Here is a 12,221-nt window from a genome sequence, read left to right on the forward strand (position 1 = left end):
TATTATTATCATCATAGTTTTAAATTAACATGCGCATTGCGTGCTTCACTTTGCATGAGAGCGCTTCTAATGTGCGAGTATTAAATGCGTAGGTAATTTAACATTCTTTAAAATGGTAGCAGTGGAATGTTTAAAAACATTAGCTTTGAAAGCATTGCCATTGCGTAGGTCATGTTTTTAATAATGTTTTCAGAACCAAACAATAAGGTTAATACAATGTCTAAAAAGCAAAGATTTTAATGTTATAAGAACATGTTTTATAACCTATTGGGAACATTAGGAGAACTTTCTTGGAACATTAATATAATGGCGAATGGAACGTTTTAAAGAAACGTTTCAAAAAACGTTCTTAGAACATTAATATAACAACAGATAAACCAAAACGTTTTAAATAACGTTTTTATAACCAAAGAATAATGTTAATACAATGTGTAAAAAACTGGACGGTTTTAACGTTCTAAGAATGTTCAAAATTTCTTCAAGTTTTTAAAACTTAAAGGGACAATAAGTAGGATTTATGCCCATCTAGTGGTGAAATTGTATTTTGCATTCACACGAATAGTGCTCTCTAGCGCCTCGCTTTTCCTAATGTGTGTTGCAACTACAGTAGCTATTATGTAATCACTGATCTCCATGTCCTTTTCAGCTGGTTCACGTGTTCTGAACGAAAACCCGTTGTGGAAACGCGTTGTTAGGCTAGTGCTTTTTGTCCCTCTCTGCTATTATAGTTTATCAATACGGCGGAACGACATGGAAGTCTCCTTGGACTTATCCCTTCAATGTAAGTAAAAAGAAGAAATTCTAAGCTTACAAAGAAAAGTCAGGTCACTGGCAGAGGTCATTTAACACCAACGAGGACATATTTATGAATAAAGACATTGATTTTGATTAACAAAACACTTACTTAACCCTACTTACTGTCCCTTTAAGTGAAATGTTACGGGAACGTTTTCATAATGTACAATTGTTAGCTAGGACAGTATCCAATTTTGGACGTAGAGTACACTCTAAACCAGTGGTTCTCAAACTTTTTCAGCGTGCTGCCCCCTTGTGTACGGTGCATTCCTTCACGCCCCCCCCCAAAGAAAATTTATGACAAAAAAAGAGTTCTAAAACTTCATATTTTAATTAAACAAAACATTAAATTATACAAAGTAGTGCTGCCTTATTTTTTTTAGGTTTAATTTCACAGAATTCGTGATAAATGAATGTATTTTATAAAAATGTCATAAAACTGGGGCCCCCCTGGCACCATCTCGCGGCCCCCCTGGGAGCCCCGGACCCCAGTTTGAGAACCACTGCTCTAAACAATTCTGGGTTATTTTGGGAGAGAAAAAAGAGACGATCCTAGCCGTTGGTTCAAATTAACTGAGAAAATTATTATTTTTGACCCAACAATGGGTCAAACCAACCCAGCATTTTGGGTTTAAACAACCCAACATATGTTCAATTACCTCCCAAGGGGCTGGGCTCATCCCTTTTCGACCCTACGTTGAAAATAACCCAGCATTTCTTTTTAGTGTAAGTATTTTCAAAATGGCTGCTGATATTGATTTATAAACCTCTGAATGTTTGTTTCCATCACAGCAAAGAAAGAACACATCTACCAAGCGTTCAGTATGTGGCCGGGCATTCACGTCTGCGTTTGCATACTTGTATAGATTGTGTTCCCTTGATGATCATCTTGGCGAGTAAAAGCAAAACACTTTATCTCTATAATTTTCCATCACCCTGAAAGAGTTCAATACTAATCCCTTTCATTTGTCCATGCCAGAGGCAGATATTCAATAGATAATCCTCCACACACAAAAATGCTCATAATCAAATACTCAAAAGTTTATATGATAAAGAGATGGTCCAGTGACAGTAGCCACCTGCCTTTAGTCAAGGTGAATCGTAATCACGGGAGGTAGATTTCAACACTCGACCATCTCGTCTCACATCCGTCTGTGCCACCCACATGTCTGCACACGCTCGTACTTCAAACACAATCACACGGAAACATGCAATCTAGACATTACTTAAATAATCTAGTTATTGCCTATGTCATATGAGGTTGAGACTAACACCCCTTACACGTTTTAAAATCACTTTAACCCACAGCCTCTGGTTGGATATTGTATTATGTATTGTTTTATTAATACGACCACTGGCATAAACTATAGCAGTGTGCCTGCATGACAGCATAGGATTCAGGCAAACACTATTTATGCCCCTATGGAATGAGAGCAGGAGGCGGATAAAGCACCGTACTCAAGACAGGAGAGCAGACAGGTTAAGTTATGGCCGGGGGGAGGTGAGAGGAGGTGCATGTGTGTGTCTGGGAGATCATTCCCCTTATGCAATTAAAACAGCTGTCAAGGTTAATCTATGCCTGATCGATCAAAGGCTTCTCACACGTTCACAGCCTTCAGATCTGAGATCACATCTTCCAGCTAAATGAAGCAGTGTGTGTGTGTGTGTGTGTGTGTTTGTGTGTGTGTGTGTGTGTGTAAGGAGAGGACTGATTTCCAGCAGGTGCACAACTCACAATATCTATGATGTACAGCCTCAAAGAGCAGCAGAAAAATCGTGCACAGATGTGTTTCCTACTACGGATAACAGGCTTGGGAATAAATGTAACAGTTTTTCCATGTTAAAGCGATATTTCGAATTTACTTTGAGCTTTAATATAGTTAAGTACATTTGTTTAGTAGCTACATTCTTAACAATAGTGGTTCCCAAAAGGTTCTTTGTTGTTCTGCGGTACATTTTCCCAAAAGCATTGTTAGCCAACTTTGGTCGCAAGTTTTGTCATTATCAGCATAGTTCACCGATTTGGGTGTTGAACATTCACAAACTGCAACTTTTTTCCTTATAACTACAGCTTTCGAGCAATGGTTAGAAGCATAGTTCTTAGATAGTATGACACGTAGACTTACGCAGATCACGCTCTCGAGTAATGTAACCAAGCAAAATGCAGTACATTTAATACACATCATTCCAAATATATATAAATTCGAATTTACGTCTTTAAATTTGTCGAGAAAAATAAGAGAGTTTAAGGGGCTGTTTACACTTGGTATTAAGATGTGTTTTCATCGATCGGATCACAAGCGGACGAAAGAGACACATTACGTTTACACCTGGTATTTAAATCCGTCTCTTTTGTCCACTTTCGACCGCTTCTGTGCTGAATACTATGAGGGGGTGGTCTGTGAGACGGTGGGCGAGTCTCTCTGCTGTCATTCAAACCCGAGCGGGAGTAATTTTGAGTTTATATGGACGCAAACTAATATTAATTAGCAAGTAAACATGCTGCACAGTGTTTTGTACATGAGTATGTAAGAGCTTTCTTTGAATTTTCAGCGCAATTGATGAAATAGGATCGCGCAACTTTCACACGCTTTCAAAACGAAACTACGGAGATCAGCCGCTTAGTTTTATCAATGAAAGGCTAAAAATAGCGCTGTTCACCGAATGTTCACGCCAGAAGTCAAAAAAGACGTAAAACTTGTGTTTAATACCTCAGATTAGATAAATGGGCGGAGAGAAGGCGGTCGCGTGTGGCTATTCGAACGCATTCAACCACATGTGCGTTCCGCAACCCGAAGCGATCCGATCGAAAGTGGTTTCGACCACCTCTGGATGTGGTTGAAAGTGGTCGAAAGTGGACGAGCTCAAAACGTTTTGAACACCGTTTACACCTGGCACTAACGTCGTCCACTTGTGATCCGATCGACGAAAACACATCTTAATACCAAGTGTAAACAGCCCCTAAGAGAGTGTCACTTAGGGATGGGACGGTATGAAAATTTTAAATCATGATTATAGTGACCAAAGTTATCACGGTTATCAATATTATCATGTTTTTTTTTACAAATTTTATTTTTGATGATCACAATTTAATATTTAATGTCCCTGAAATTATTTCTGTGGTAAAAAAAAGAAATCTGTCTAATAAGTTTACCGTGAATGAATACAATTCATTATCCCTTAAATGCCTTCTTGTGCAAAAAACAATGTTGCATGTGCGCGCCTGCGTAAAACTGATTCTGGCTGGACAGGATGTACCTCAAGTTTCAAAATCACTGTAATCAAACACGGTTGTAATGATAATTACATTTTAAACGATAATTCTAACAGTCAGGACATTTTATCGTGGTTAATCGTGAAACCGGTAATCGTCCCATCCCTAAGAGTGTGCATGTGTGCGCATGGACAATTACACTGAGGGCGCCCCCGAGAAGGAACCACGGACTAATGAAACTTTGGGAAATAAAGAAAAACAACGGAGTACATATCTTAGAAAAAGTTTTCATTAGATGTCATGTTCGTTATTTACAGCAATAATCTGTCATTAATTCGATCTTCATTATTCGATTCATTAGTAGACATTATTAAAGGGACACTCCACTTTTTTGAATATATTCTCATTTTCCAGCTCCCCTAGAGTTAAACATTTGATTTTTACCATTTTGGAATCCATTCAGCTGATCTCCGGGTCTAGCTGTATCACTTTTAACATATCTTAGCATAATCCATTGAATCTAATTGGACCATTTAGCACAGTGTTAAAAAATGACTAAAGAGTTTTGATATTTTCCTATTTAAAACTTGACTCTTCTGTATTACATCGTGTACTAAGACTGACGAAAAATTAAAAGTTGTGATTTTCTAGGCCGATATGGCTAGGGACTATACTCTCATCCTTGCGTAATAACCAAGGACTTGTTGGTGTAACCTGGCTGCAGGAGGTGCAATAATATTTCACACTCGTCGAAAATAGTCCCCTAAGTAACTTTCAACAGCAGGGGACTATTGTGTGACACTGCGTAATATCATTGCGACTCCTGCAGCCATATTACACCAACAACTCCTTGGTTATTACGCCAGGATGAGAGTATAATTCCTAGTCATATCTGACTAGAAAACCACAACTTTTAATTTTCTGTCGGTCTTAGTACACAATGTAACTACAGAAGAGTCATGTCTACAAACTGGAAGGTTGGTGGTTCAATCCCCGGCCCCACCTGAGCAAGTGTCAAGGTGTCCTTGATCAAGACACCTAACCCCAGCTGCTCCCGATGAGCTGGATGGCACCTTGCATGGCTGACAACGCCGTCTGTGTATGCATAAGTAAGTGAATGGGTGAATGTGAGGCAAATTGTAAAGTGCTTTGGATGGCCATGGGTCTATCAAAGCACTATGTAAATGCAGTCTATTTACCATAAATAGGAAAAATATCCAATCTCTTTGGTTATTTTTGAGCGCGATCATAAATGGATTCAATGGATTATGCTAAAAGTGGTAGCACCAGACCCGGAGATCAGCTGAATGGATTTCAAGACGGTAAAAATCAAATGTTTAACTCTAGGGGAGCTGGAAAATGTGTATGTTTTTAAAAAAAGTGGAGTGTCCCCCTTCAATCGAATATGTTTGTGACGTCCCTAACTATGTTTTTGAACCAACATGATCTGAACGATGGATGTGCAACAATGTTACTACGGGGAACCAAAAATGGTTCTCTTATGACATAACTATGACGAAACTTTTTAAGCAACTTTGTTTATAGCTGTGTAGCGTAGCTAATTATTATTATTTTTTTAATAGCTTGATTGTAGTTTAACTAATGATTATTTTAAAGTATATTGTTGTTTGGGATTGTTTCAAAGTATATGTAAAAATAAACAAACATAATTGCTTGCTAAAAGACTATATCTTATCAGTCATTGAGTTTTATTTTCCTTGTTGATCCGAAACACAAGTGTCATGAGAACGTCACTTTCTGCACGCAGCCCACAAAGATCGAGTTACGATGTATTATGATGTAAAAGCAGCTGGCTAGCAGGTGTGCACACACCCTCACAAACACACACAAACAAATACACATTAACAATGTATCTCTCTATCATGCAGCTGATCTCCATGTTTGATAAAGCCTATAATACTGTAAATAAACAACAAGCATTTTTGTTTTTTAGTGAAATAAATAAAATCAACGTAAATAAACTGTCATTCAAAACAGGCGGGAAAGCTTGAACCATATTTTTTTCCTTTTGGAACACGATATTTTCTAAAAAGTGTGCATTGAGGACATCCATATGTCTACTTCTCTACAGGATTAAAGGTGAAATTATTCTTCCTCTCATTGCCTGTGGTTTTAGCATGGCATTGTTTTTCTGCAAAAGAAAATCCTGTTTTCGAGTGTTTTGATGTGCCTTGTTTTTGTCAGGTTGAAAACGTTCCATATATTGGTACGAAAAACAAATGACTCACCATGGCAGCTCTCTAAATAAATGCAAACATACAGAGTGGGGCGAGGGAACGTTTCCAAATCTCCGCTTCACTTATCTAATCTACCAAAAAACCCTTGCATTTATGGAATAACACATCCGGTGCCGGGAACTGGTGAAAATATTGGTTAATGGATTGTACAGAAAGTGAGGACGCCTCTTACTTAAAAAGGAAAGCATCGGAAATGTGTGCGTGTGTGATGAGCTGGAACGGAGGTCATCCATCAATATGTTCAAGCACAAGTGCTACATTTTACACAAGGCTGCGTATTTTGTTCGCATGTGCTGAGTACTGCCGATAATGCCAGTCTGATGCCTCTCGCCTCTGGCATGTCTGCAGACAGCAGAGAGAGAAAGACAGCTGCGAGCCGACGATGGGCGGGGTTTGAATGCAGTGCACGGCCTCCGTGTGCACACTGTACAATAAAAAAGGTTCAACTGTTTTTGTGATGGGCACAACGTTCCAGTGCCGTATGAGGATTCAGAAGACGCACGGGTGTGGGGATTCTGCCCGGCAACACCTGTAAGACGAAAGCCCATTGGGAGACACCGAGCCTTTGGTTCTCCAGCTTAAACTCCGTGGCCCCTTCACGCTGGCATGGGGCCAATGGCGGGCCCCCTTCCATGCATTTATTTACACTTTCATCTTTCCCTGACAGATAGATCTGAATGCTGTTGAGCCAAGCTGATTTCCAGGGTCAAGCTTTACAGATATGCATTCATTAAACGTAGGCATTGAAATGCCTGAAGCTTTATTTATTCATCCTTATTCTTTAAACTCTTCTAAAAAGTGGAGAAAGTACTAGAGTAGAAAGTGTAAGAGGGAATAACAAGAAAAAAACCAACTGAAAAGAGGTTTGAGAATTAAAGCTGCATGCAAATAACTCACTCCTACTGACTCTGACAGCCATTGATTTTTTTTATTTTTCACGGCATTGTCTGATTGCATTTGCGGTGTGACTGAGTTTCGTTCCTTCGGCAGGGTCATCCGGCACTTTCTTTAGAGACACTGTCAAAGGCAACGCACAAAAGAAGAAAAAGAACTGAAAGACTGAGTGAGAGAATAAGCGTGCATAAAGAAAGAGAGAAGCGGCTCATGTAGCACCGTTGGTAGAGTGTCGCGCTAGCAACAGGCAAAATCATCGGCTCTATTCAAAAGAGCTGCAAAATGAGAAACGATTAGTGAAATGAAAATGAAACATTTTCTGGGCTGAAAACCGAAATCGACTTTGTATAATTGTATTCATATTAAACATTAATTGAAAAAATCTGAATTTCACCAAACCAATCAAAAAATTAAACTTTTTTGAAAGTAACACTGCAAAATTGGAAGAAAATATAAGAAAACTAAATATTCTTCATTTCGTTATATGCAACAGAATAAAATGTAACAGTTTTTATCTAAATAAAATAAAGTTCTAGAAAACTATTATATGCAAAACAATAGTAAAGCAATGCAGCAACTTAGTAGCCTTGTTAACTCTTTCACTGAGTTATCTTGTCAATAGAGGGTATCATCAGCTTAAATTGAATTTAGATGGACTTGATAGCAGAGGTGGACAATACTAAGTTACATTAGTTACATTTTCCAACCGTTTGTATTGGGAAAAACGTTACTTCACTACATTCTAAAGCATAGAATCATACTTCTTTTATATTGCATATTAAAATGTATTTAATACCTAATTACATTTAAATTGTGTACTTTTACTTGAGTAAATTAAGTTGAGGTAAGAACATAGTAAAATATTGAAAAACAGGGTGTTTTCCCAAATGAAATGAAATCCTTATTTCTAATTTTAATCTAATGAATTCAGTCTCCTCAAAAGAGTTCAAGATGCTCAGTGCCAAGTGAGGTCACACTAAATGCTGACTTTAGCCTGAAAAAGCTATTTTTTTCTGAATATTGTTTTTTTTACATTTCGTGTACATATTTTCTATATTTATCTCAAAAAAGAGATTGAAAAATAAATATGGAAGGTAAATAATACATCACTAGAACTGTGGGCATTTATTTCCTAAAACGCATGCATTACTGAGAACTCACGGTCAAGGGGATGCTGACCTTCTACTGACTATCAAGTCAATAAAACTATTAGACTATTGAGTTTTCACATCTGCTATTCTATAGCAGTCAGAAGAAAGTCGATACAGTAGTTAACAGAAGAGAATAGAACAGTAACCAACAGAGACCAAACCATAGAGTATGATTTATAAAATCAGTCAGGCATAATACCCTCTTCAACCCCATAATGCACCACAGTCTATACCTACAGAAAAGGTTGAATGCATTGAATTCAGTTAGTGATCGTGCCATTGTTTCCTCTCAGCTGTAAAACCATGGTCACCCATACATTCAGAATGTCTTTACACTATCACAGTGCCGTGATACCTGCAAATGCTCTGTACGTTGCCAGATGTTAACAGCAAACTATTTTCAACACCCTTTATGTATTCAGCAGCCCAGCTCTATTTATATTCATTAAATAACAGCATTTTGTGATTAGGTTACAAAGATGAAGACAGTTAGAGGAACATCACAGAGGCGACAATAGATCCTGCAGGACCGGTTCTGCTCAGCCACAGCAATCTAATACGGGCGTTGGTGCTCAGACTGGGGCGTGGAGGTTACAGATGCAGAAGAGCTGTGGTGTTATGGGTTTATGTGTAAAGGACTTACGGGTGGTGGTGCTGGTGGGGCTCGGCACCCAGTTCTCTGTAAAGTTGACATTGCACATGTTTGTGCTGCAGCAGCAGAATCTGTAGGTGCCGTTCTGGATCTGCGACGGCGTGGTAGTAACCACGCAACGGTCGTCATGGCAGTCCTGCTGGTCGCCAATGTAAGTCCAACAGCCTGTGATGAAAAGATGCAGATGGTTGATGAGTGAATTAGAGAAATAACCTCTGAAAATCGGAAAGTGAAAATTAACATTTTAGGCATGTAGCAGATGCTTTAATCCAAAAATTAGGAAAAATAAAGCGATTTATAATAGTAAGGCATTAATACAAGCACAAGAAGTGCTTCATGTAATGTTTGACAGGACAAGGGGTGGGGGCGTGGCGCGGTATGCATTTTGCATGAGATGTCCTACTTGTATATGTAAATGCTTTTAGGGAAAATTACATGTAAAGGGATAGTTGACACAAAAATGAATTATTTACATACCCTCATGTTGTAACAAACCTGTATAAATGTGTTTGTTCTGATAAACACAAAGGAAGACATTTTGAGGAATGTTTGTAAACAAACCGATCAGAAGAGCCATTGACTCCCATATTATAATTTTTTTCTACTATGAAAGTCCATGGGGCTTCTGAAATATCTTCCTTTGTGTTGTTCATCAGAACAAAGAAATGTATACAGGTTTGTAACAACATGAGGGTAAACAAACAATGCCAGAATTTTCATTTTTGGGTGAACTATTCCTTTAAATTGTCATTTTGCTACAGTTTTTGCATGAGCATGTAAAACACATCTAATCAGTTTGTGTAATACATTTTCATTTTAAAACTTTTAAAGCGTTAAAAAATATTTAAATTACATATGAAAACTAGTGTAGAAAACGGCAAATGTTAATTGAATTATTGAATTTTGATTTTGCACTAAACATTGCACATATGGCCATGGAAATGTAAAATGAAATACAGAAATGCATTGCATGCACTTTATTTAAAATTAAATGTTGCTACCAATATTCTTCCATACACCCAGACAAGAAAGTTTTGTCACCTAAATGTTTAGTACATGATGTAACTACAGAAGGGTCAAGTTTTAAATAGAAAAAATATCAAAACTCTTTGGTGATTTTTTAGCGCAATGCTAAGGGTCTAATCTAATCAGATTCAATAGATTGTGTTAAGCTATGCTAAAAGTGGTGCCGCCAGAACCGGAGATCAGCTGAATGGATTCCAAAACGGTAAAAATCAAATGTTTAACTCTAAGGGAGCTAGAAAATGAGAATTTTTTTAAAAAGTGGAATGTCCCTTTAATCAATACGTCATGTCAAACCTGTAATACATATTTGATGTGAGACCTGTCTGTAGCAGAGGCAAAGATATCACCTTTACGCCAGAAGACTTAATATAACTAGAGCTCATATGCTTGCCATCCCCTGGTCACTCCTGGGCACTATAAACTCTTCTTGTATGAAGAAATATATGTGAACATAATTTAAAATCCTTCAAATATGATGTAAGGATTAAAACCAGCACGATTTTCATGTTTGGTGAACTGTTCCTTTAAGAACAGCACAAGTTAAAGTAAGGTCCTCACAAGTTTATGTTATATATAAGTTTGTGTGTGTGCCTGAGACCTTGTTTGACGAGGCGGATCTCTCCGTCATGTGTTTTCTCCCACAGGCCGTAGCAGCGGCTGCTCTTGCCGCACAGGATGGTGTTATTTTCTCTGGTGATGTGCCAGTCACCAGCAACACTCTGTTCATCCACCTGCTTGTGCTGGTCATTAAACGCACACTCCCGCACGCTCTCCTCACTCTGAGCAGCTGCAAAAAAACAACATGAGAAAAAAAAGAAATGAGAATACGAAGAGGAAACATCACACAGGCTTACATACAGAGCACAACACTGAAAAGTTATCATTAAAGTCCCTTTTCAGTCCATTGGGCAGCCATCCTGGTAAATGCACCAGTGTAGCTATTATCTATGTATATAAAAATCATTCGGAGGCAACATTCAAAGGTATGAAGGCATCAAGGCACATCCAAATCCAATGTTTGGTCTACTTCCTGATACCTTTATCATCTTGTCCCACAATTCTATGCATGAGTATACAGGGGGAATGTGATTGGTCGAGCCTGGTCGAGTTCGAAAAAATTAAATATTTTCACGTTTATCACATTTTGATTGCATTTCTAGCAAGAAATTAGTATTATTGTTTTCAAATATGGAATTACAAAGGTGCTCTCCGTTTATATTTCAAACCGAAATCCATTACGCTGCCTATAAAGGCTGTCCCTGCTCAATTTCATGTGACGCCATGCAGAACGATCAGCATGTGACAGCACAGTACAGGTAACGAAAGCAAAAGCTTCCTCCATACTTATTTGGCAATTGATATGTTGCGCATCCATGGCAACATACAGATCAGCATAAGTTAGAGTATACGGCAGCACATACGTAGTGTCAAACTTTATTAGTTCTCAGATATTGTGACAAAACATGCATAACTAGTCATGAGACACGTGAGAACCAATACGTTTTGGAAGTGTTGTATGACATAAGGGTGAGTAAATTACGGGGGCAACCTTCTAATCTCTCTGATGAAGCCAATACGCAAGTGACGTAAACTGACTTTAAGGGTACATTCACATGGGGCGTAATCATTGGTGCTTCCCATTCACTTTTAATGGGTGACGTCATACGTTGCCGAACTGCATTGTGGATCTGTCGGCGTCGCGTCACTGCCGTTGCTCGTGGCAGAAGTTGAACAATTCTCAACTTCTCAAGCGGCAACGCGTGCGTCAGCCAATCAGATCGCCTTATGCAAATAACTAGGCAGAGCCAGCCAATTACGTTTAAAGAAGAATGGAGCATGTGTTGCGGCCACTGTTACTGGCTATTGACCATGCTTCAGACAAGCCTTCCGTCAAGCGTTAACGCTTCTGTCCTGTGTAAATGTACCGTAACTCAATTTTGTTTAAATTATATTAAGCCTTACCGTGCATTCACACCGCCACCGGCGAGAGCGTCAATAAAAGCTCTGGCTGCCCTACTAACAACGCTATAAAAAAAAGGGTGTAGTGGACACTCTGACGCTCGAATGCATTCTCTGGAATCCTCTCAAGCGGAGGTTTCCGCCTTCCAATTGGCTGCCGCCGAACGTTGCCGCCTTCCGATTGGTTGCCGCCGAACCGCGTCATAGCTCATTACCATAAAGTTGAGCTGATTCCGCCTCTCCTCAATGCTCACACCGTACATGAAGCGCCG

General features: G+C 38.8%; 1 protein-coding gene across 1 annotated transcript in view; it reads right to left on the minus strand.

Annotated features, from left to right (window-relative positions):
- bmpr2b (bone morphogenetic protein receptor, type II b (serine/threonine kinase)) overlaps positions 1-12,221 on the minus strand; it is a 97,946-nt gene that overhangs the window by 37,149 nt on the left and 48,576 nt on the right. Inside the window, exons 2-3 of the mRNA XM_055215365.2 lie at positions 10,589-10,777; positions 8,956-9,129 (exon numbers count right to left, since the gene is read on the minus strand). Of these exons, the coding sequence (XP_055071340.2) occupies positions 8,956-9,129; positions 10,589-10,777 (363 nt within the window). The remainder of the gene's footprint in view (positions 1-8,955; positions 9,130-10,588; positions 10,778-12,221) is intronic.

This window comes from Misgurnus anguillicaudatus, chromosome 17 (assembly GCF_027580225.2).
Source record: "Misgurnus anguillicaudatus chromosome 17, ASM2758022v2, whole genome shotgun sequence".
Taxonomy (NCBI): Eukaryota; Metazoa; Chordata; class Actinopteri; order Cypriniformes; family Cobitidae; genus Misgurnus; species Misgurnus anguillicaudatus.